The sequence below is a fragment of the Protopterus annectens genome, chromosome 8.part1, assembly GCF_019279795.1.
Source record: "Protopterus annectens isolate FY-2018-M chromosome 8.part1, PAN1.0, whole genome shotgun sequence".
NCBI classification, from domain to species: Eukaryota; Metazoa; Chordata; order Ceratodontiformes; family Protopteridae; genus Protopterus; species Protopterus annectens.
Window position 1 is genome coordinate 281,143,999 of NC_056742.1, and position 25,000 is coordinate 281,168,998.

General features: G+C 40.8%; 1 protein-coding gene across 1 annotated transcript in view; it reads left to right on the forward strand.

The window, feature by feature from the left end:
* The window catches only part of ANKRD27 (ankyrin repeat domain 27), a 1,716,109-nt gene that overhangs the window by 1,310,650 nt on the left and 380,459 nt on the right, over positions 1–25,000 (forward strand). Inside the window, exon 21 of the mRNA XM_044081882.1 lies at positions 14,315–14,359. Within this exon, the coding sequence (XP_043937817.1) occupies positions 14,315–14,359 (45 nt within the window). The remainder of the gene's footprint in view (positions 1–14,314; positions 14,360–25,000) is intronic.

Below are 25,000 nucleotides of genomic sequence, written 5' to 3' on the forward strand. Positions count from 1 at the left end.
TCCAGTTTTAGTAGAAAACATATAATAAATGGTGTCTACAAATTGGAGGTAAACAGACATTTAAGAAGAAATGGCAAAGGGGTTTCCAGAAAGAAATTTGGAAACCCCTGAAACGAAGGACAGTCCAGCAAGTCAGAATAACTATTCAGTGGATCTGGTCCACCCCCTCCAACTCAGTAGTCCTCTTGCCCTTCAAGCAAGTCTGAACGATCAGTTTTTGCTCTGGCAACATATAGTTCCTGACAAATTGGTTCTAAAGATCATTCATAAAAGTTGCAGATGGCAGTGGGGTGAAATTCCTCCTACCCAGGCTAATTCCTCATCCTCCAGACCAAATGCTTATTTCCCCCTGTTCTTTATCACATGCTGACACAGGGAGTGACAGAACCAGTCCCTCTTTCTCAGGTGGTTATGCTCCTGCTCCTCAACAGGCTGAACCCATTTCTCCCCTCCTCACACTCTCTCTTCCTGTTTTCCACTTTCACTATATCTCTATGCTTACTGAATACCTTACTTACTCCCCTCCTCACCCTCTCTTCCTGTTTTCCACTTTCACTATATCTCTATGCTTAATGAATACCTTACTTACTCCCATCCTCACCCTCTCTCCCCCTACTCTCCTCTTTCAGTGCATCTCTGTTTGCAGTGCTTACTGATCCTATGTGATTATAAATATAACAACGTTAAGGATAACAATTTACAGAATGAAACAGGCATATCTGAGACACTACTCCATTGTATGTTAAGCTGTGGTGTCTCTGAGACACTACCCCACTGAATGATTTCTTATTACCAAGTGTAACTGCCAAAATATGTGTTACTAAGTGATCCTTTTAGCTATATTAGTAACTTGAACTGTGATTATATGTGTTACTATGTGATTTATTATGATCATCTCTCTGATTGTTTCACTATTTAAAATAATGACTGTTATGTTGTTATGTGGAGTTTTCTACCCAGGCCTCCACTGAAAATGGGCAAACTTGCCCAGTCGGATTTCCCCGGTAAGCGAATGTTAAATAAATAAAAAAATAATGATATTTTATTGCTGTTTGCTGATTGACTAATGGTGTTTGCCCAGAATTCCACCAGTGTACAATTTGTATTCTTTTTCTTCATTTACTAGACATACCATTGCTTGAAACAGTAAGCAGAGAATAAAACAGAAAATGTTTATAAATCAAACACTGTGCTTCTGTTCAGTCTTTTTGTTTCAGGCATCATGAAGTGTGTTTGCCAAATAAAATTCAACTCCCTTAACATGTAAGGCTGAAAATGGAGTAGAATAATGAAAGCATGTCAGAAAAAATGTTTCAGATGAAGTTTACTTGTATGCTTAGCCTATATCTGTAATAATCTCATCTACTGTATCTATAATCATCTCATCTACAGTCTTGTCTCACTAACTAGTCATGTAAACAAGAAGTTGTGTGTGTGTCTGTGTGTGTGTCTGTGTGTGTGTCTGTGTGTGTGTCTGTGTCTGTGTCTGTGTGTCTGTGTCTGTGTGTGTGTCTGTGTCTGTGTCTGTGTGTCTGTGTCTGTGTGTCTGTGTCTGTGTGTCTGTGTGTGTACCGCGCATATGTTTGTCTGTCCACAATGGTGGTCAAAGGCAAAGGAGCGCAGAAAGTAAAGAGAGATAGCAAGTAGGTTACTGATGAAGATACTTGGCTTTGTGGCTCACAGCTACAAGACTGACAGAAAAAGTGAGTTGTGTCCCCCTTTTGATTTGCATATGATGCTTCTGATAGGTTTAAATGGGTGGCTTACAAATTACAGTACAGTCATGCCTTACTGGAGAGTCTATTATGAGATGTTTAAGTGCTGATTCTGATTATAGCTGGTAACCATATGAAATATTGGGACCCGCTACAGTGAGTCACAAAATGCAGTGACTGAATGACCCAAAGATCAGAATTGTTTATACTAAGTCCAAGATGCCATTTCTCAGAATATTCTCCAAGGTATGGCAATCTTGGACTTGTTATATATAAGTTCAGGGTTTGTGTGGGGGGTTCCAAGGGGGCTTGCTCCCCTGCAAAAAAAGAGGTTTTAAGGAGAACAGAGATTTTTCACAGTTCACTTTTCTCTGGGTTTTCAGTCTTTTTATTTTCCCGTTTTTTTCAGCACTCTGCATTTCAAGTGCTGACATTTCAGTAGGGACCCTTGAAAGCAATTGGCTTTTTATAAATTCTTGCCTAGGTTTCTGACTGAGTCTCAGAATTTTTTCATTTGTGGTTATGTTTTTAGGTTTGTTTTCTATCAGACCTTAGCTTTTAAGTATGAAAGTTTTTGTCAGAAGAAAAACAAATAGCATACTACCACTTACGGATTTTATGAATGAATGTTCAGGAAAGCACTGGTTGATGGAAAGTTGTCCAATCTCTAGTATTTCAGAGATTGTGCAATTTCATTGTAATTTAGCATGTTAAATCATTTGCTCAGATGAAAGTGGACATATTTCTGGAGTGATTAAACCTCTAGGATTGAAAGCTAAGAAGGTGTAAGTTGACAGTGCTTTTAGGTAAGTGTTTATCCACCTTTATTAACTTGTTCAGTCCCTGATACTTCAGAGAAGTATGTAAGCTGTTTTCATAGGTGTATACTAGGCTGATGACCTCTAGGGCCTTTGTAAGCCTAGTCGTTCAACCCAAAGGTGAGCCACAAGTTTTATGTTTTAGACATTTGTATAGGGTGATTTTCACTTGTGACATAATTTACTGGCTGCCTCTATCCATCAGAGACGTAGGCTAAATGAAGCCTGTTTGGCCACTTAGGTTCATTGTTTCATAGATGTGTACTAGGTTAATGACCCTGGAGCCTTTACAAGCCTAGCCCATAGAAGTGCCCTGGCATCGTGCCACCAGACGTTAGTTCCCAATGCCTCTATCAAGTTGAGCTACTGGAGTGATCTCCGGGGTGAACTTTCTATTTTCCATCCGCTTATCAAGATTTCTCTTGAAGAGGGCCAGTGAGGTGCTCTGCCTGACATGTATGGGAACTCTATTCCAGAGCATGGGCAGTCTCTGGGCTATGAACCTGTCCCTCCAGCATGGTCTGTTGATTATGGTAATGAGGTTGAGGTCTTTGGAGTGTGTGGTGCGGAGGGATTGGGATTTCTTTAGATGTAGCATTTCTAACAGAGCTGGATCAGACATGGCTTTGTAAGTCAAGCAGAGATTGCCTCTTAGTAGACTATATGAAAGAGAATAGCTGGAGTTTTTTTGAGTCTGCCCATGTAGGATATGTGTTTAAGGCCTAGGATCTTCTTCGTGAGGTACTTTTGTGGCCTTTCCAGCTGTTGCATGTGTCTAGTGAGGTACATGCCAAATGGGGCATTATATTCGATGATTGACCTAATGTGGGAAGAGTAGAGAGAGATGATGACCTCTTTCTTCCTGAATGCAAAACCCTCTGTAATGAGATGTGCCACATAGATGGACTTTCTGACCACAGTGGCAATGTGGTAGTCGAAGGAGAGGTTGCTGTCAGCCTGTGCCCCCAGATCTCTTATAACACATTCAATGTTCAGTGGGCTCCCATCCATGTGGTAATTAGTGGGAACCTGAGTTTTTCCCAAAGGGGATGACTAAGCATGTTTTGGGATTAAGCTTAAAGCCATGATTTCAACACCAGTCATTGGTCTCAGTGAGGCCTTTCTGTGGGATGTCTACATCACTTGGGGAGTTAATAATGGCTCCCAGTTTGCAGTCATCTGTGAACATGGTTAGCCAGAGTCCCTCCATGTTAGCCTGGACTTCTGAGAAGTAGATGACAAACAGGAGGGGACCCATGACCGATTCCTGTGGGACTCCACTCATGACTGGTCGGCAGTCTGACTTGGGAGTCCACTACTTTCACACTGTGGGTACTATCTGAGAGCCAATTTGCAACTTGCCTAGTGATGTAGGGGTTGATGCCTAGTTTGGTGAGTTTATCAATAATTCCTGAGTGGTGAATGTGATCAAAGGCCTTGGCCAGATTGAGGTAAGCTGTATGAACTGCCTTGCCCTCATCCACAGCTCTGGTGACTGACTCAGAAAAGTCAACCAGGTTGAGCAGGCATGAATTACCTTTCACAGAACCAGATTGCGTAGGATCTAGAGTTTGGAGATTCCGTATATTCTTGTTAATTAGGTCCATGATGATGTGCTCCATAGCCTTACATATCAGACTCGTCAGGCTAATGGGGTGATAATTCCCAGGGTTTGTAGTCACTCCCCCTTTTTGGAGAGGGATGACTGTAGCAGTGCACCATTTGGTAGGGACAAAGCCTGAGGTGAGGCTGTGATTAAACAGGGCACATAGATATGGTGTCAGTTCACTTTGTAGTTCATGTAGAACCCATCCAGGGATTTTGACAGGTCCCATGGAAGCTGTATTCTTGGCCTTGGACAGTGCATCTTTAACCTGTGCTGCAGTAATGATGGGTGCCTGGCTTCCCTCCAGTATTGGGATTGGTCCTTTGGTGGGGGGCGGTAACGTTGGCACTGAACCTGTTTGCTAGTATGTTGGCAATATCTGTTGGCTCAGTATAGGAGGTACCATTTCTACAGTAACTCAGAGCAAACCTGGGTATTGCCATGGAGATTCTTGCTATAACCGTAGAAGGCTTTGTGGTAGCTTTTAGTGTATGCCACAATTCTGTCTTCATAGCTGACTTTAGAGGGCTAAGATAAATAAAGTCCAGTCTAACGAAACCTCAGGAAGTCTAGTACCCTCTGGTGACACTGAATTTCCAGCATCAGGATAACCTTTTCAACCCGTGCGGACAAACCTCGACAAAACAAAGAGTTCTCCCCCGACTATCTCATCAGTCCTCATCAGTCCGGCTGACTGCAAGGACAGTCCTTCAAGCCTTAGGGTTCATGGCATCTGCGCTCAATGGTGCTTTAGAGGGAAGGTATATATGAGGAAATCTCAATGTATCACTCAAAAAGGTATGGCTTTACATTGCCAGGATGCCACCACTCATTCAAAAATAATACAAAAAGGAATTTTGCAATCTTTGTGGTGGGCTCAGGAATGTCACAGACCTAAGGACTCGTGACCCAGAGGCGGCGCAGAATTTTAACGACAGATGCTAAAGACAGACTCCTCTTGTGAGCTCATCAAAATGAAAGTGGGATAAAAAACAAGCCTGCCTGTCAGCTACAACATCATACATACAACAAGAAGGAGATGTTAGCGCAGTCCAGCTTATTAAATATCTTTTTCAACATTACTTCTTTCCAGGCAGGGTTTTGATTCTAACAGACAAACAAACTGTCATGTGGGGAATCAAGCAAACAACACGATTCTTTATGTAATATGCAGGCAAGCAATTTGTTTGTGAACTTTCGTGGTTTTTACAGCTCCATCAAGGCGCAAGGTTTCGCATAGAGCACAGAACACCTTAGCAGATGAGCAGACAGATCAGGCAGATCCCCAATGGTGGAAATTGATTGGGATCCTTGGATATTTCAGAAATTGATGAAATCATGGGGAACATAGACATAGATCTTGACGCCAATCTCCACTACTCACCTGCCACCATCAGCTGCAAAGTTTTGCACAAACCCCACAGCTCCACAGCTTGGAAGTTTTCTTTCTTTCAATTGGATGGGCTTCAATCTTCATGTGTTCCACCTCTCCCTCTCTCCCCTCCTTAATTTCCAGTCAGACAGGACCAGGACGATTTGATTAGGATAGTCTGTGCCTCCTCTGCACTGGTGGTTACCACATTGAGAAGTCTGGAACGGAAGCCTCATGGCCCTCTTGCCTTCATCCACACCCTTTGTCTGAGGAGGACAAGCCATTTGCTAAATGTCAAGCTTCACTCTCTGCAACTCTCCTAGCCTGGGTATATTCTTGTTTGAACCACTGTGCTCTCCACTTCCTCAGCAAGTTTTGAATGTTATTTTGGAAGCTAGGAAGGCCTAGTATAGAAAGCAAAATGCAAACAAAAGAGAGAGATTTTTTATTTTTGGCAGATTTTGCTTTTTTTTGTTGTTTCTGAGTTTTTGTTGTCTGTGGCTAGTCAATATCTTACTGTGGTTGCCAGGACAAAGGACAAAGGTTTCTCTTCATCTCAGTTCATAAAAGTTCACTATGCAGCATGATTGCGACACCCACATTGTTTTCTCATTCTTTGTTCAAAGCATTTCTTCAGAGGGCAAAGAGAATAACAGACCCAATGAAGAATATAAGACTCTGCTTGGGATTCCAACTTTGTGTTGTTGAAACTCACTTACAACCTTTTGAGCTACTGCAGCTACTTTGAGTCTCTGAAATATTGGAAGTGAAGACTGCTTTTACTGGGCCACTCTGCTGCAAGAAGGGTTTCTGAATCTGCCTTCCCTTCTGGATGTTGAGCCTTTCTTGATTTTCTCCATATGATAGGGTTTCATTACGCACTTCCTTCCTTTTTATGTAACTAATATTTTAGTGGCTTTTGCAACCAAACTATTTATTTTTTTACTCCAAACTATGCAAAAATCCAAAATAAAGGGGAAAAGATTTTTGCACACTTTAGATGTACACAGGCAGTTGCTATTATTTGGACAGACAGAAACTAAAGACAGAGTCAAAGCAGTTGTTTGTTGTTTTTGCTGCTTTGTTTTCCTGTAAGTGTGCTTCAGGTCAAAACAACTATTTTTAAGTGGATTGGGTTTTTGTTTTGCTTTGCCATATTCATCATGGCAAGGAGATTCCACCTGGGATTAGGCCTACTTCCACTACTGGGGCTTGCCCAGCTTACAGCTTTTTGTGGCATTTTGGAACTTTTGATATTTTGGGAGGCAGTCATTTACTTTCAGTGTATACTTTCTAGGCTTACTCACCTGCCACTTTACTACTACTGGTTGCTGTTTGCTGTTTTGTTGTTGCAGGGCATTTTGGCAGCTCCCTGCTTCCCTGCTTATCCTACCTCTGCCCTCCTCTGCTTTTGTATGTAAGAGACTAAAGCACTGCAGCAATGTGAGACATAGTACATAGTAAGTACATGTACCTACCATAAATGTAGATGAAATGTAGAAGATCCCCAATTTACCAATCTACCTCCTCCTGTAGTTAGAGGTGGTTGTGTGGGTGTGGGTTGGTTTGTGTGTATTGTGTATATGTATATTATATTGTACATATAGTTGGTGGGGTGGGTTGTTTGGTGTTTTTTGTCTTTTGTTTTTTTTTTACTTTCTTCTGTCTGACATTTGGGGCAAGAGAGAAAGAGTATATGATCCGCATGCATTTGTTTGTGGCCCCTGACGTCCTGATGTCAGTCAAATGCGCCTCCTGACGACGCAGCCTTTATACTTTGATATTCGGGCCACCGAGTGACAGCTGGATCACCCAAGTGGTAAGACTGCAGCAATGTGGATCTTCGAACATCTACATTTATGGTAGGTACAAAACTGTACTTTTTGATGAGGGATCTCATCTTTTTGTTGAGGCTAATAAGGGAGTTTTTCCAGTCTTGGAACTTCACCTTTTTCTGCAACAGTTTCTTCCTTCTGTTGTAGAGTCATTAATGGCAGGGGACCACCAGATTGGCTTCCTTTTTTTGGAGGAGCGCATCTTGCTTCTGTTGGGTATGGCCAATTCCATGCATTTATCTACTTCGTACAGTACATCGGTGTATGATTTGGCAGTCATGCATCTATTTTTCATTGACGTGTGCCGTGAAGTTATCCACTTCTATTTTTAGAAGCCAAAAGTCAGCTTTGGAGAAGTTTTCCTTTGCGGGGGGGGGTGACGTGGATTTCCATGGTGATTAGTTTGTGGTCGGATCCAACCAGGAAGGTATTGACTATTGGTGTAGAGCAACAGTTGCCCATGTTAGTAATAACCAGGTCAAGGATGTTGCTTCCTCTAGTGGGGGTAAGAGTGACCTGATCCAGGGCATTGGAATCGATGAATTCCAGGAGGAGTTGGGCCAGTGGTTTGTTACATGAGTAGTTTTCCCAGTTAATGGAGGGGTAGTTGAAGTCTCCTAGTATGAGAGTGTTGGGTTGGACCCTTAATAGTTTCCTGCTTAGGACCGTGGAGTGAGAGTCTTGGGACATGGTTGGTTGACCTATACCAGGCTACGACCTGAACTGCTTTCTTACCCAATGTTAGTTGTACCTGAAGTATCTCATATATATTATGTTGGACTACTAGTTTGGAGGTGTGCATATTCTTTTTGAATATAGAGACACCACCGCCTTTGGAGCTTCAGTCCATGTTTTGGGTCCGAAAGGTGTGGAATGAGTTATATCCTGGTAGTGCAGTGGTGCTTTCTGCTACTTTGAACCAGGTTTCCATTGCAGCACAAATGTCAGTGTTCTCCATTTTGAGGAGTGCTTCGGGCAAGTGCGTCTTGAGATTTAGACTTCCAGGGTTGAGTAGCATGACCCTCAGAATGATTTTATATATAGCTGTTATGGTGGTAATTTGGTCTTTGGAACATCACCTAAAAAGGGCTTTATAGGGGTGGCAAGAGCCTTAGCCAGTGTCTGGAAACCCAGGGGTGACAGATGCAGGCCATCTCTGGCAAAGCATCGAGATCTGTCAATCATGTCATCCCAAGCAGACAGATACTAGATCTCCTTAGAATGACACCAGAAACTTAGCCAAACTTCACCTGTTTATTAGATCAGTACTAAACTTACTGCCCATGTGGGCCATTTTAAGCCCATCCAATTTTCCTCTTAATTGTGAGAATTAAGCCATGTACATTGTGATTGTGAGGTAAACAACTTAACAACTCCGAAGTTGGGGGATGGTATGGTTATTTGTTTACCTGGTTGATATTTCTAGAGTGGTTAATCCTTTAAGGCTGAAAGTTGTGAAAGCAAAAGGTAGCACTTTTAGAGAAATTTTCAGGCCACCATAGTGCTAATTTTTCAGTCCATTAGAATTTAGTGGTGTGTGCAAGTTCCCTGTAACTTACAATAGTATTCAGTCTTTATGGATGACTCTAGTATTAAAAGCTGAGAAGACTCTAGGGGGGTTGGTACTGCAAGCCTGCCTGTCCCTGTAGGAGTGGTTACTGCCTTGAAGCTGTAGTTTTATTGGCCATTTTGGGTCAATTCCAAACTCCTTGATCTCTCTCTCAAAACCCTGCTGCCTCGTGGATTTGGCGTCTTTCCAGGCTTGATAGTTGTTGCTGAAACACCTACCAATGGGAGAAAATGCTGAGAGAAGAAAGGAGCCACTTTTGAGATTTTAAGTATTTTCTTCAGAATTTTTGTTTAAAATTACTGCTTTGCTGCTTACTTTTCGGTGTTTTCCGGCTTGCAAAAGTTGATATCTGTATTAGAAACAGTATTTAGAACACATCTAGAGCCTGTTTACTGCATTTCCTGTGTTGCACTAAATTTAAAATCAGTTGTCTTAAAATTTTCTTAAAATAACATTTTACCTGACTCTGGCCTAGCACTCAAGTGTGGGGTCATTTATTGCACTGTTCTGACTATTTTTCTACTTGTGTATCTCTGCTACCTTTAAACTAAAACAAACAAACAAAAAATCTTGCTTTTTCCCACTTTCTTAAATTTAAGAAAGTTCAGTTACAGATTTGCTGTTCTGAAATGTTTGCAAGTTTCTTGGAGGCCAGTGCTTGCTTGGGCTAAAGGGAAGTCTCTGTGTTCACCAGTGGCAGTGGTTAATACTGAGCAGCCTGCCTTTCCCTGTGGGAGTGGTTACTGCCTAGAAGCTGTAGTTTTATTGGCCATTTTGAGTCAATTCCAAACTCCTTGATCTCTCTCTCTTAAAACCCTGCAACTCTCTTTTTGCATGGTGTTGCGCACAGAGCAGCGTCGGGCAGTGCCACTTGAACAGGTTTAAACTATTCGCGGCTCCGCAAAGTCTGCTCTTCACTTTTTCCCTTAGAACTGCTCTAAATCTCAAAATAAGCACTCTATTTTCATTCTAAAGCCCTGCACTTGCTCATATAAGTAATCTCATAGGTAAACACTAATAAACTTAAGCACTACATCCTCTTATACTCCTTTTAAGCACTTGCTCCCTATTGGTTCTTTCTGATCAGTCAATAAGTAGTTCCCTATATTATTCAGGCATGTCCAAAGGTCAGTTTTGGGTTTACTCTCCAGTCCAGCTGGTGAATCTGGGAATCTTGAGGCAATGTTGTAACTGCCTTATGTATACAGACCACCCTCTCCTCCCAAGAAGCTCAAATATATGTGAGAGATGCAACTATATAGCCAAACTGGAGGCTAAACTCTCTCAACCCAGTACTGGCACAGCCTGTCAGGAGGAGAAGGTAACGACACACACCACAAATCCAGTCTCACATAGACCTATCGCATCAGCAAATCAAATACATAAACACACAAAAACATGCTCGGAGGCTCTAAATAAAAATCTGCCTAAGCAGCAGAGACCTCCAAAACAGACATCCAAACAACCCCTACCACGAAGCAATACCCACATAGCACATAGCTCACAAAGTCAGTGTGCCACAGTCACAGCCCTTAAGGCTAAACAACACACTTAATACACTTGTAATAGGTGACTCTATTGTCAGACACACTGACGTCCTACTCACCAGGCTGAACAAGGAGAAGGTCACTGTAAGCTGCCTGTCGGATGCCAGGATCCACCACATAACACAAGCACTCAGGTCAACTCCAAAGCAAGTACAAATATGACTCCATCATCGTCCATACTGGTGTGAATGACCTGAGACATACCTCCCTGGACTGCATGAAAAAAGACATAGAGGAGCTCTTTGATCATGTAGCCCAGGCCGGTATGACCCTGACCTTGAGTAGCATCTTACTCTCACCAAGAATGATGCCACAGTATAAAGACAAAATTATCAATTTTAACAATTGGCTCAAGTATTGGTGTCATTCAAAGGGGATCCAGTGTCTGTCAGCCTGGGATGACATGCTCGACAAGCCACGTTGCTTCGCTAGGGACGGCTTGCACCTGGCACCCCTGGGTTTTCGAACACTGGCAAAGGCTCTTGCCTCCCCCGTAGTGCCTTTTTTAGGCAAGGCTCAAAAGACAAACCCACCTCCATAGACAACACAAAGAAAGAAAAACTAAGGGTAATGCTGCTGAACGCCAGAAGTCTAAACCTCAAGATACACGCACTCGAGACTCTCCTCAGTATGGAGAATATCGATATCTGTGCAGTAACAGAAACCTGGTTCAAGGCTCCCGAGAGCACCCTGGCACTAACAGGTTATACTTCATACCATGCTTTCCAGCCCCAAAACTCGGACCGAATCACAAAAGGAGGGGGAGTATCCATATTTGTCAAAGATACCCACACCTCCAGGTTAGTGGCACTGCACAAAGCATCGGAGACCATTCATATGCAACTAACATTGGGCAAAACTGCCTTTCAGTTTGTAGCCTGCTACAGACCACTCTCCCAAACACAGGAACCTCACTCTGCTTTCCTGAGAACACTGGAGAATATGAAGGTCTCTCCAAACACCATTATATTGGGTGACTTCAACTACCCAAACATTGATTGGGAAAACTACTCAAGCCCAAACACCCTTGCCCAACGGTTCTTAGAATTTATAAACTCAAATGCTATGGAACAACTGGGTCACCACTCCCACAAGAGGGGAAAACATATTGGATCTGGTCATCACCAGCATGGGGTCTCTGTTCCACACCAGAGGTATACCCCTCATTGGTAAGATCAGACCATAAACTAATCTCACTGGACATCCATATTCCGTCCCCACCCCTAGCCAAGGAAACCACGGTGAAGAACTTCTCAAAAGCAAACTTCACACTTCTCAAAACCGGGATGGAATCCTTCAAAGCCCCTGGGCCAGTGGAAAATACGGCCCAAAATGCAGAATCCTTTACAAAAGCATTCTATGGACACCTGCAGGAATGCATGGATCATGCTATCCCAAATAAAACCAAGACTCACTCCTCCAAAGGCAGGTGACCTGTCTGGTGGACCCCGGCGTACCGCCTACTCAGAGGCGATCTGTGTCTGACGTATAAAGCCATGTCCAACCCAGAATTAATGGACATGCTTCACCTCAGGAAATCCAAATCCCTTAGGTCTACACGCTCCAGGGACTTGAACCTCAGCACAGAAATAAATAGGACATGCTGGAGGGACAGATTCATATCCCAGAGGCTCCCCTCACTCTGGAACAAAATCCCAGTCCATGTTAGGCAGAGCCCCTCACTGACCCTCTTCAAGAGAAATCTTGATGAGTGGATGGGAGATTGTAAGTTTACCCCTGGGATCTCTTCTGTGTCACTGCTTGACAGAGGGTACAGTAAACTAACCTTAAAAGGGCTACCTTCTGTGACCTACTATACAGAGGCACAGTCAACTAATCTAAAAGGTTGGCGAAAGCCAAACACACTCTGGCTAGGCTTATAAATGCCCTAGGGCAGATAGCATAGTATCAGCCTATGAACCTATAAACATTTATCTGACTTATGATGCAGCTGCTTTATCTGCCTGCCATCAGCATATAGCTTGACTCACTTGCTAACCAAGGGATATGTTTTTGATGAAGCAGTGTTTTTTGACTGTGTATGTATGCATGGAAGAACAGAAAGCTGCAGGTGACTTGTGTCATAAATCACAAATAATGCCAGCTTTGGTTATGCAGAGGGATAAAACCCTGCTGCCCTGTAGCTCAGGAGAATCCTGTTCAAATTGCACTTTATGTGGTTGTCAAAGAAGCAAGGGAAGATGGGCATTCCCTTTGTGTCTGCGGAGGACAAAGCAGAGTTGGCTACACACTACCACATTCCTTCACAGCAGGAGCAGCTGTGCATTTCCTCTGCTTTGAGTTGGTAGTTAAGTTTACCAAATGACTGCCTGTTGGTAGCCTTCAACATAGGTTTATACGGAATGTACTCGTATGTTGAGAAATCATGGACCTTCGTGGTGATGCTAAGCCATTACCGATGTCTTTGTGTCAGGATGCTGGAGCCAGCTAAACCAAAAACATTTTTCATGGTTGCCTAAAGTAACTACCTCCTCCAGATGCTCAACCTGATCCTGGGTGAAATTTCTGGAAATGGAAACAAATGAGTCATATTCTTTTCTGGGAAGGCTTGATGGTCAGCAGAAAGAGGGACAAGAAATTACATGGAAGAAAATCTCAGATCTACTCATTCTAATTTGTCTCTCTAATGGATTTATCCATGCCCTGCTGCAAACTTTGCAGTAACTGTTAGGTTTGCTATGTGGTGGAAGATGACCTGTGATTGAGTAAAGATTCAGTTGCCAGAGGAGCTGACTAGGGAGCATGGGAGTGAGCAGCCAGAGCTGTCTCACCCATCCTGGGAGGAGGTAGGATGCCCAGCCTGCTGCAGTTATGGTGCCTGCTGGAGATGGTGGTGGGGGGGTGGGGGTAAAAGCTGCATGGTATGCAGCATATTGGCAAAGGACACGTGCTTGTTAACACTTTGCAGCTTTATCACAAACAAATGAAGCATTAACTATAAAACCAGTTTCCTGGGCTGAAGTTGTAAGCCCAGGACTGAATGGTGGCAGCCTGGGGAGCAAGGAATGAGTGACCAATACTAGTTTCAAAAAATGTTATGACTTAGTAACTGGGTACAGTGGGGATAGCAGATATGACAATATATAGCTAGGATAATTATTCTGTTTCAGGCTGTGGTGTGGAGCCAGTGGCAAGATGAAATGTGTTATTGTTCATAAAGCTTATGTTGCATGGATATCTTATTACTTGACTACACATATACTGACAGAACAATGACTTTCTGAAACTATTGCAAATGAAGTACATTAGAGAAGAGTTTTAAGTCATATTTGTTTGCAAACTACTGTTTGCATGCATTTTTTTGTATTCACATTTGAAAACGCTTTTTCAGTTTAACATTTTTGTCCTTTTTAGAGCATTTATTGTAGCTACAGTGGGTATTTAACTGTGATCTAATGTGTTAATATGGGTGCTTGTTATAAGCAATGTGTTCTGAACTCCTTTCAGAAGATTAATTTTTTTCTTGCTTGCCATTACTTGGTTACTGAATTCTCTGGATTACATTACTATGCTATCTACTTGCTTTTGAAAAACATAGAAATAACATTAACTAATTTCTTATAAAGCAAGACATTAGGAATTTTCAGTCTAGGTTTGAATTCTAAATTTAGGCATTTGGTTTTATTTTTGGAGCCGCTTTTAAGCCGCGATCTGGCTTTGTGACCATAAAGCTTTTGAGTTTTAGCGGTTAATTGCTGAAACTTCTCTTATGTACATTTTAGAGAAACCTTTTTACTCTGAAAGCATTATGTAAGAAGATTTAGAAACATTAGCTTTTTCCTAATCACAGTGTGTCAATCTGTAAAATGACTTATTTTATTTCTGAACAGGTGGAAAAGCTCCTGCGTGCTGCTGCTGATGGAGATACAGAAATGGTGAGCAACATAAATTAATAGCAGCTATTGGTATTATTTGCAGTCTGTACTGTTAAGCAATGGGCACAAAGGCAGATTTGTGGAGAAAATAATGTTCATTGATAGTTTTTAACATGCTTTTGGTAGTATATTCATCATATATTATATAAAATTCTAATGAAGCATTTTTCTTTTGTCTTTTCAATGAACTATAAAATTTTATTTTTTTCATATATGTACTCAGATATTTATTTTGTTCTTTTCTGCTATGGCTGTCATTAGTACATCTGTCTGGTTTTAAATACCATAAATGCAATACATAAACAGTGTAACTAGTCTTTGGGCATATATTTGTGATGTGAGAGGAAATAAGGTTACTGATGTACGGAGACAAGGGAGGCACATTATAAACTTCATGGGGGAGAAAGAGTAATTTCAGGTAAGAAATTGGACCCTGTACCTACTAATTATCTGATGGCTATGGAGATTAACAGAATGTGGAAGTTGCTGTCCATAGGAAAGTGATGGTTCTGGAACTGAAATGTATTTTATGGTGCTGCACAACCAAGAGTTGTCCATTTCTTAGACTTGTATTTTTAGTTGCTCTCAAAACATTTTTACTACTCGACTATATACCCTAAAAGAGGCAGCTCTAAGTGCCTGTATGCATGGACTAACTCATTTGAGTGCATTTTATTTCCTTTGGAAAGTTCTACATTTTTTGAGATTCCTCTTCATTGCAACTCACTGCAGAGGTCCCTTGAAATCATATAAGTGGATAAGCTGAGTTCACTTCTGTTGTGTTTGTAAGAAGACCCTGTACAGATGGTGGTGTTTACTGTCCCATCATTAACTGTATTGGGATGGTCTCCAGCTACCATTTTAGAGGTGAATTTTCTTGAATTGGATGAATATGTTTTGTATTCCTGTATTTTTTTCTTTCAGATTGTGGTTGCTCATCGTCTGGTGTTGAACTGGAGTGTGTAGGGATAAGTAACAGCATGACTTGCTCTGGCAGGATGTAAACATAAATGTGTGTGTGTGTGTGTGTGTGTGTGTGTGTGTGTGTGTGTGTGTGTGTGTGTGTGTGTGTGTGTGTGTGTGTGTGTGTGTGTGTGTGTGAGATACAGAAGAAAGAACAAATAGCCTGTTTCTAGGTCCCTCTTTGCCTTGGATGCATCATAAGTTGTGGTGGTTGTCCACGTAGTTATTCTGTGGGTCGGATGTGACTTCTAAGAGAGCAAGCAAGTGAGTAAGAAGGCCTACAGCATCTCCTTGATGGTGATAGTGATATAGTCTTGATAGTTATGTCCATATTCGTAGGCCTTCTATAAAACTAATAAATTCATTGTGAAAACATGACACATGAAGAGAGTATTTAGAACTTTCTAGTTACAAATCTTTACTTTGGTTCTGTGTTTATTTTATTTATACTATTTAATTGGGGCAGAGCACTGATCCCTTTTGACCAATTTCAGTCTTACCCAGGATGTGAATATCAAGTGGAAAAAATATTTTATACGATAAAAGAGCACGCTAAAAACAAAGGAATAGTTAATGTACAATAAAAAATGATTTAAGAAAGTAGTCAACAGAAACCATTATGTACAATATTTACATCAGTTAGAGCAGCAACATGTTAGGTGTTAGAGAAGTCATGTCATAGTGATAGGCATCATTTGTTGGAGATTAGGCAGACTAGATTAGGTTATGTGACCCGAAATAGAGCATTTACAAGTAGCCTGTGCTAATGTTCTTTAAGTTGTGCCTGAAAGAAGGAGTAGTTAGACAGTGCTTTAAGATTTGAGGGAAGATCCTTACAGAGCTTGGGACCAAGAGTAGAAAGGGAGTGATTAGAGCACTGAAGTCTTGATTTAGCTGCTTAAAAGAGAGGTACTCAATTCCTGTGAGATCTAAGGTTATATGATGGAGGCTAAGTAAGCTAGAGGAAAGAGAAGGGCAGGTGTTTTCTTTCAATGGCCTGAAAAGTTAGGAGCCAAGGAGCAGATTGTCTCTTGCTGAACCGGCAGCCAGTTGGCTTTGGCTAGTGTAAAACAGTGGGGTTCATGCTTTTGGGAAAGGGTAATAAAGCAGTAGGAGGTGTTAGATTATTTGGATGGTGGTAGCATGTTTTTTGGAGGCAGATGTTAGAAGAGCTAGGCAGTACTTAACTTGGGCTAGAAGAATCCCTTTGCCAATAGCATTTCTTCTTGGATGAGATAGGAAAGAGGAGATTTTGTTGGCCCAGAAGCATAGGGAGTTTCTTTTTGTGAGTGTTTTTGAGATGATGGTGGAAGTTACGTGAGGGATCAAGCCAGACTCTTGGGTATCTGAAGCATACCTCTCAACCTGGAAACATCAAAAATCTGGACAAAGGCCTGTGAAAAATAGGTACAAATCTGCACGCTGATTAATATAAAATTTGCACTCATAAGTGTGTAACCTTACCCACTCCAATAGAATTGTGGGATACCACCTTTTAAATGCAAACTGAAGAATGGACAACCAAAATATGGCCCCAGAGTCCCCCTGCAGCTATTCCTTTGTCCCATTACCTGGCTGTTTCGCCCCACTTATCATTAAACACTAATGTGCATACTGCTTTACTTCTGCATTGATTATTTCGATTTTATTTTACATTTTATAGCACAAACACTAGACATCTGCTAAACAAAGCAAATACAGTCTCACAATGAAAATAGACTTAGCATTAAAACTTCTCTGCCCTTGAAATTCACATTCATTAAAACAGCATTGAAACCCACATCCAAAGAAAATGCATCTGGCCAGTGGCGGATAAAGATTACCTTTGGGCTGTTTTCAAATCATAAACCCCTTGCACACGAAACAAGAAATATAAATGTGTTCTTTGATGCACCTTCTTGACTTTGTTAAATTATATTGCTTGTATAATACAGCACACTTGTTAGAGAATGTTTTAAAGTTATTCTTTGAATATTTTTCCAGTAAACAGTGAAACAAAATCCATGAACCTGTAATGACAAAACTGCCCAATTCAGAACATTTCCATCATAAAAGTCTACTCAAACTTCTACAATCCGCCAGTTTCAGTAAATATGCACAATCTCTGCAGAAGTAAGTCATCTAAATTCCATGTTAGAGATCAGTAACTAGTTTGCTGCTAGCAAGCAACTTTATATTTCATTGTTTTGTCTACAAGTAAAGTGCCTGTTGCCATTGAAGAAGAAATTGCCTATGTTACATTAAAAAATAAGCAGCTAGTAATATTTCAATAGGGAATGGACGGCAAACTGATAACAGGTTCATAGTTAATAGGTATTTCCACCAAAGGAGGACATTTTCAGGACTGCATCGTCCACCACCTTTAAAAGTATAACACAGTACAGTTTCAGCAATCAATCTACATACTGTAGAAGTAGAACCCACAGCCTTCTGCAGCAAAAGCAAGTATACTACCTGTTGTGCTACTAACAATGCAAGTAGACTTTGCATAAGCAGCACTGAACTTCTCTTTCCCTGAAGAAATGTGCAGCACAAGAAATAAGGAAAAAGCCAAAATTTATTGGAGGAGGGGACAAAGGACCAAATCCGCAGACACATTTTAAATACTGCTTATATAATCTTAGAAAGTTGCTAGAATAAAAAGTTGCATTACCATGCATTTCCTAAAATTAGGAAGACAAACTTAAATGGCTATCATTATTTAGTGAATTAGTTTCTCACTGATTTGCCAGAGTAAAATAAAATTTATGGTTTTTAACATTTGTTTACTGGGAAAGTCCAACTTGGAATGAAGCTAATTTTCAGCAGAAGCCTGGGGAGTAATGCTCCAGATGCATATCTTTGTATTGTGGGGGGAACCCAGAGCACCCAGAGGAAACCCTCGCAAACATAAGGAGGACATGCAGACTTCACACAGAAGGCACTTCAGCCAAGAATCGAAACAGAGCGCCGCTTACTATGAGGCAACATCACTACCAAAGCACCATCCAAATTTTAAGAGGAACAGACCAAAAGTATGAGCCAAACACATTCAAGACATTGTGTGAAAATGTGTACAGTTGAGAGCTATAACTCATTCAGTCAGAAGTGGTGGTATGGGTAAAGAACTCTGGCTCTTGCTTCTTGTACCTAAGGTACAGGGTTTTAGCCTGAGTAACCCTAACCACCAGGTATATCTATCTGGGGCATTTTGCGCACACAGACACACACACTTGCATAAATAAATGCGGAGGTAATCCCAATGCAGCAGTAAATAACCTTCACATAAATGCAACAAATGTAATTTAAATTGCATGTGTTCATCATCTGAACAGCATCAGCAGTACATAAACATCTAGAGATGGAAATAAATGCAGCAATAATCCCAGCATGGGTGTTATACTGTATATATACCAACTAACATACTTTACCTGGAAAGAACGGAAGTAAATGCAGCAATAAATTCCAATTGCTAAAACGTTCAGCTTGCTATCAGCTGCTCAGTGTTCTGGCTTCTCTCTGACTTGTCTGTCCTGCCTGTCTCTTAAGCTCACTCACTCGGCCCAAAGCAGTCCTGAGCTGAATTCCGGCAAGCTATTCACGAAGCTGACAATACCACGCATGTCTCTGCTTGATGATGTCAGTCCGGGGAAAAAACATTTTTTTTAAAAAGCCAGGAAATTAAGGGGTGGCACATGGGAATCTTGGCACCCCATTATTTGGACCTCAAAATGGTAAACGCCGAGAGATTTGGTACAGTTGAGAAGTATGATCTGAAGGTGTTAACCTGCTCAGTGGCATTGTTAAGTTGATCAAGAATAAGAAGTGTGCTGGGGGTTCTTTTGCCTTTTAGTGGAGGTTCCAAAGAGCATAATTTTAGTTTTTATTATTTAAACTGCAGATATGTAAAATATGTTCAAAAATATTTTGTCGGACTTTCAAGATGACTGCTGGTTAAAGTAGATTAGTACGGTCAGTGAGAAAACTGACAAATTGTTCAAAAAGCCTGTAAAAATTGTCATTTAGGATAAAATTTGGTTATTGGCTAGAAATTCCACTGCTTGGATGCCAGTAAAGAAGAAATTTGGAAGAAGTAAGCAAAAAAATCAACCAGAAAAGAAGAAAAAGCTCTTGCTGGGAATATCTTCACAGCTGTTAAACAAAAAGTAGCTAAAGTTCTGGTTTTAATACAGTAAATGGCTTGTAGTAATTTAAGAGAGAAATAAAATTAATGCACTCAGATGTTTAAAACAAGTGAGATGCTGAAAGAATATGTAAAGTAAAATGACAACAGCTGAAAAAAGTAGAAGCTTTAAGTAGCTATTTAGCTGCGCTGACAAACTGCGGAAATCAGAGTGATCTTAAGGAAAAGTAGCTGGACATGAGGCTTCTCAGGAAGAGCTTCAAAAATAGAGTTAGAAGACAAAGCAAACCGTGAAAAACTGATAGTTTTGCTATATCAGTGAAATAATAATGAGTAGACTACCTTAATCTGTATGAAAGTACAAATAAGCATTTGGATTGTTATTCTGCAGCAGCATTTGTTAATTTAAAGGGCACATCATGTCTGCTCCAAATCTGGTCTTCAGGAAGCAGCCAAGACCTGCATTTGTAAATAAAGGATCAAACCAGCAAAAATAGCGATTCTTGACAAAACTGTGACAAAAGGGGAATATTAAAAATTGGAGACACCTAAGTGTTTCTGGAAAATAGTTATTCTTTGTACACCAGGCCGAAAAGAGTGAGCTTATTCCAGAAGTCTTGATTATTAAGTGTTTGTCACTCTTAGCTAAGAGAATGACAAAAATGTTTCCAAAACTGTTGGTATGTTTCAATGTGGTTTTCTGGAGGGGATGCAATCTTTTGATATTATTAATAGTACACTGATGATCCAGAGGTAAGTGGAGTGCAAGAAAACACCTCTGTTGTTGGCATTCTTGATGCAGAGAAAACATTTAGTAGAGACAACTGGGTTTTATTAGTAAGGAAGGTAGCATTTGCATTCCCTGATAAAATAGGAGTTAATAAGGAAAGATATATGAGGGGCAGGAATCATGTTGGGAAGAGGTTCCTCTTTGCGAGTCTGTGTTTGACCAAAGAACCAGGCAGTGGTATCCTCTTTCCTCCCTGTTATTTTCTTTATATTTAGAGGCATTAGCAAATAAAATTAGGGATTCACACATTCGAGGAAGTGTGGCAATCAAGAAAAGTTATCTTTGTTTGCTGATGATATTTTGTAATTGATTAACTCAGAAAAGAAAATGTTGATGATACAAAACATTTTTCAACAGATTCAGATCTTTTCAGGATATAAAATAATGGTAAATCATACACTGACATATGAAAAAAGGAAAGTTTACTAATGTCGATTTTCGCCAAGTAGAGGTTTAGCAAATAGAAAAGGGGGGCAGGAATTTACTGGAGTAAATTATCAAATGAATTATCAAATGAACCAGTATACTTAGAGCAAATAACCCAGGAAGACGGTTGTAATACAGTGGGGTAATGTTAAGCAGGAGCATGGACTGCAGGTTAGAGATTGCTTTACTTATCGGGTATTGATAACAGAGTATAGGCAAAGACAAAGGGACAGGAGAGTGCCAAGTAAAAGTCCATTCTTGTATGGTTTTTAATTGAATATAAAACGGAACATGCAATTAAAAAAGGATGATTAGTAGGGGATATAAAATATTGCATGATAACTATAAGAATCAGTCAGAGGAGGTTAGAAAACATAATATAAATGTAAATTGTAAAGGAGCAGTGGAAAGAAAGTACTCCCAAGTATGCAGTAAAGTCAAGAAAGTGTAGGAATTTTTCATCCAAGTACTTGCATTGGTATTTTTATACCACAAGTATATTTCTGATGAGTTTTTCTCAGGAAAATAGCAGATTTTGGGAGATGTGATGGTAAAGAGAATGGACATGGGAACATGTGTTTTCGAAGTGTCATGAGGTGGCAGATTTTAAAAATTCCCTCCAGATTACTTTGACAGAACTGTTGTGTGACTAAGTAGTGGTAACAAAGAAAGTAATTCTTTTGACAGAAATATGGAACCAAAAGGCCTGACATTTGGTGCAGTGTGTTGAGGCTGTACGCTGCAGTTATTGTGGTATAGGGTTTGATTCCACCCCAGCCCTCATTTGTCCTCTGTGTGACCTTAAGCCAAATCACTTATTCAGAGATTGCTCCCAAGTAACAATTAAAAAAGGGACTTTGTGTCTAGTGGGCCTACCTGGTTAACAAATGGACACTAGTAGTAGTAGTAACCAAGGAAATAATTATTTTGAACAGTGCTGTAATATCCGAATTCCCTAGACTAAGCAGGTCCTTAAGTTTTATGCTACTGATTGTCTAAAAATGGTTACCAGTTAATGGAAATCTAAATCTAACCAACACCGATGGACTTTCCGAATATTGGAAAGAAAATAGAACAACTGGAGGTAGGATCTTTATAAAAACAAAGGAACAAATTTCATAGAAATTACTGGAATGTTTGGGGGACAGTGCATGCAGAACCTCAAAAGTAGAAATGAAGTTTGAGAAAGCCGGAATTGAGCAGTTTATATAATGCTGGAGTGAATGAAAATTGTTAAAAATAAAAGATACATACATGCACAGTGAATAAAATGGAAATTATTTTAGATTCACTGGATTCTTTTCTTGTGTTAAAGTACGTGAACTCATTTTGGGCAGCCACGGTGGTGCAGCGGTTAGCGTTGCCGCCTCACAGTAAGAGGTTCTCCGGTTCAATTCTTGACTGGGGTGCCTTCTGTGTAGAGTCTGCATGTCCTCCCTGTGGTCACGTGGGTTTCCTCCAGGTGCTCCAATTTCCTCCCACATCCCAAAGACAATGCTGTAGGTGGATTGGAGACACTAAATTGGCCCTAGGCATGAGTGTCTGTGTGTGCCTTCTGTGGAACATTGGGCACCGGGCTGGCAACTTGACACTGTAAAACTCCACTGCCAATCATGAGCGGACAGGTGATTCGCTGTGGCGACCTCTAACCGGGAAAAGCCAAAAGAAGAAGAAGAAAGTACGTGAACTCATTTTGCAACATAAAATGTGATAATGTCATTAAAATATTTTAAAAGAGATTAGTGTATTACCAGGTATTAAGAGTAAGCTGAAATAGAAACTAACCCAATGTAGCATCCCAACAAATAGAAATGTCTTTTAAAAGCAAGAGTTGCTACAAGCTAATATACCCTTGTTGTAAATGGTAATTCCAAAATACTGGCAGGTAGTATGCCTAAAGTACTAGGAACAAACAGCAGACACATAAGAAAAAGATATGCAGTTTAAGGGCTATCATGGGTGCTGGAAATCCGTATTAATTTAAAAATCTGACAGTACGAAACCAATTAGATATTAACTCACATGTTCACGGAACAAAGAAAAATCTGAAAGCACAGTAATAATTAAAGTTGACACTCCTCTTTCAATATTAATTTTAAGTTGCTGTCTATATTTTTTTTCACAAAGCATAGTCATAGTACAATATAACATTCCGTAATGCAGTACCCAGGACAGTAATACCTGATGCTGATACAGCCTTACAGAGTCAAGTGCAGCCATGCCTAGTATATATCAGACTTGGTGCATTTTTCACCACTCTGTTTTACATTCGTCATTTTTATGCAGTTAATTCTTTTTCAGCTAAATGTATCCTCCGTAATATCTTATTAATCTGTTTGAGTATCCATTCTGCATCCCTTTTCTTTCAGCTCTTATTTCATGCCCTGTGATTCATTCACTTCCCATTCTACCAATCTGTTTGCTACTACTGAAGATTGCCTGACACAAATGAAGTGATTTTGTAGGAATGAAGTGTTTTGGGAGAATGTTACATTTTGTAATTTGAAATGTTTCTAAATTGAAATGTCTGTCAAATTATATCCCTCTTTTGATGAGTCTAGAAAGTACAAATGGCAGTGATGTGCTTGAATTAAACTGAGTAGAGTTACTGGTTCATAGGTAGGTACTAGGCTGTTGGCCCTAGGCCCTATATAAGCCTAGCCAAAAAGATACCCTGGCTTTCGCCACCCAAGAAAATTATTTTCCTGTGCCCCTGTCGAGCAGAGCCACAGAAGTGATCCCCGGGGTGAATTTCCTATTTCCCATCCAATCATCAAACTTTTTCCTGAGTGCTAATGATGAGGTTTGTTAGATGTAGATAGGTAGTTTGTTCCAGAGTATGGGAAGTCTCTGGGACAGGAATCTATCCCTCCAGCATGTTCTGTTTATTGTGGTGACAAGGTTTTAGGTCCCTAGAGCGTGTAGATTGGAGGGATTGGGATTTCATTAAGTGGAGCATGTCCAACAGCTCTGGGATTGACATAGCTTTGTATGTTAGGCAGAGATCACCTCTGAGTAGACATTATGCAATGGAGTAAAGCTGGATTTTTTTGCGACTGTCTGCATAGGGCATCTGTTTGAGGCTGGCAATCCTCTTTGTGAGGTATGTCTGTGGCCTTTCTAGTAGTTGTAGATGTCTTGTGAGGTACGTACCAAAAAGGGCGTTGTACTCTATAATGGGTCTGATGAGTGATGAGTAGAGGGGAACAATGACCTCTTTTTTTCCTGGATGAGAAACCTTTTGTGATGAGGTGTGCCATGTAGAAGGATTTTCTGACTACTGTGATGATGTGGTTATCAAAGGAGAGACTACTGTCCACCTGTGTCCCATGGTCTCTTATCACACTTTCGTTTTAAGTAGACTACTGCCTATGTGGTAGTTCATGGGTACAGAGTTTTTACCAAAATGGATGACAGTGCACTTTTTGGCATTGAGCTTGAGGCCATGGCTTTCTCAGTGAGGCCCTTTTGTAGGATGTCCACATCGTTAGGAGTCTTGATTATGGCTCCTAGTTTGCAGTCATCTGTGAACTTCATTAGCCAAAGGCCTTCTGTGTTAGCCTGTACTTCTGAGAGGTAGATACTAAACATGAGAGGACCCAGGACTGAACCCTGTGGTACTCCACATGTCACTGAAGTCGGATTTGGAGTCTGCTACTTTCACAGTGTGGGTTCTGTCAGTGAGCCAGTTGGCAACCCATCTTGTGACAGTGATTTATACCTAGTTTAGTGAGTTTATCTTTAATTCCAGAGTGGGTGATGGTGTTGAAAGCCTTGGCGAGATCTAGATAGGCTGTGTGAATCACCTTTCCCTCATCTACGGCTTTGTTGACCTCTTCAAAGAAGTCTATCAGGTTTAGGAGATATGATTTACAAACTTGAACTGGGTGGGGTCCAGAGTTTGGAGATTACCAATGTCATTGTTTATAAGTTCCATGATGATACATTCCATAGCTTTGCAGACCAGGCTCATCAGGCTAATGGGGCGGTAGTTCCCAGGGCCCGTGGTGGCTCCCCCTTTGTGGAGTGGGATAACCATCGCTGTGCGCCATTCAGTGAGCACAAAGCCTGAGGTGAGACTATGATTGAACATGGTACTTAGGTGGGGTGCCAGTTCGTTCTGTAGTTCGTGTAGAACACAGCCTCTGATGTTGTCAGGTCCCATGGATGCTGTGTTCTTGACTTTGGAGAGTGTGTTTTTTACCTGTGCAGCCATGATTACAGGAACTTTGTATTCTTCTGGTATAGAGATAGGCCCTTTAGGGGGTGAGAGAAGGGTAAAGTTAGCACTGAACCTATCTGCCAGGATGCTGGCAGTATCATTTGGTTCTGTATATTT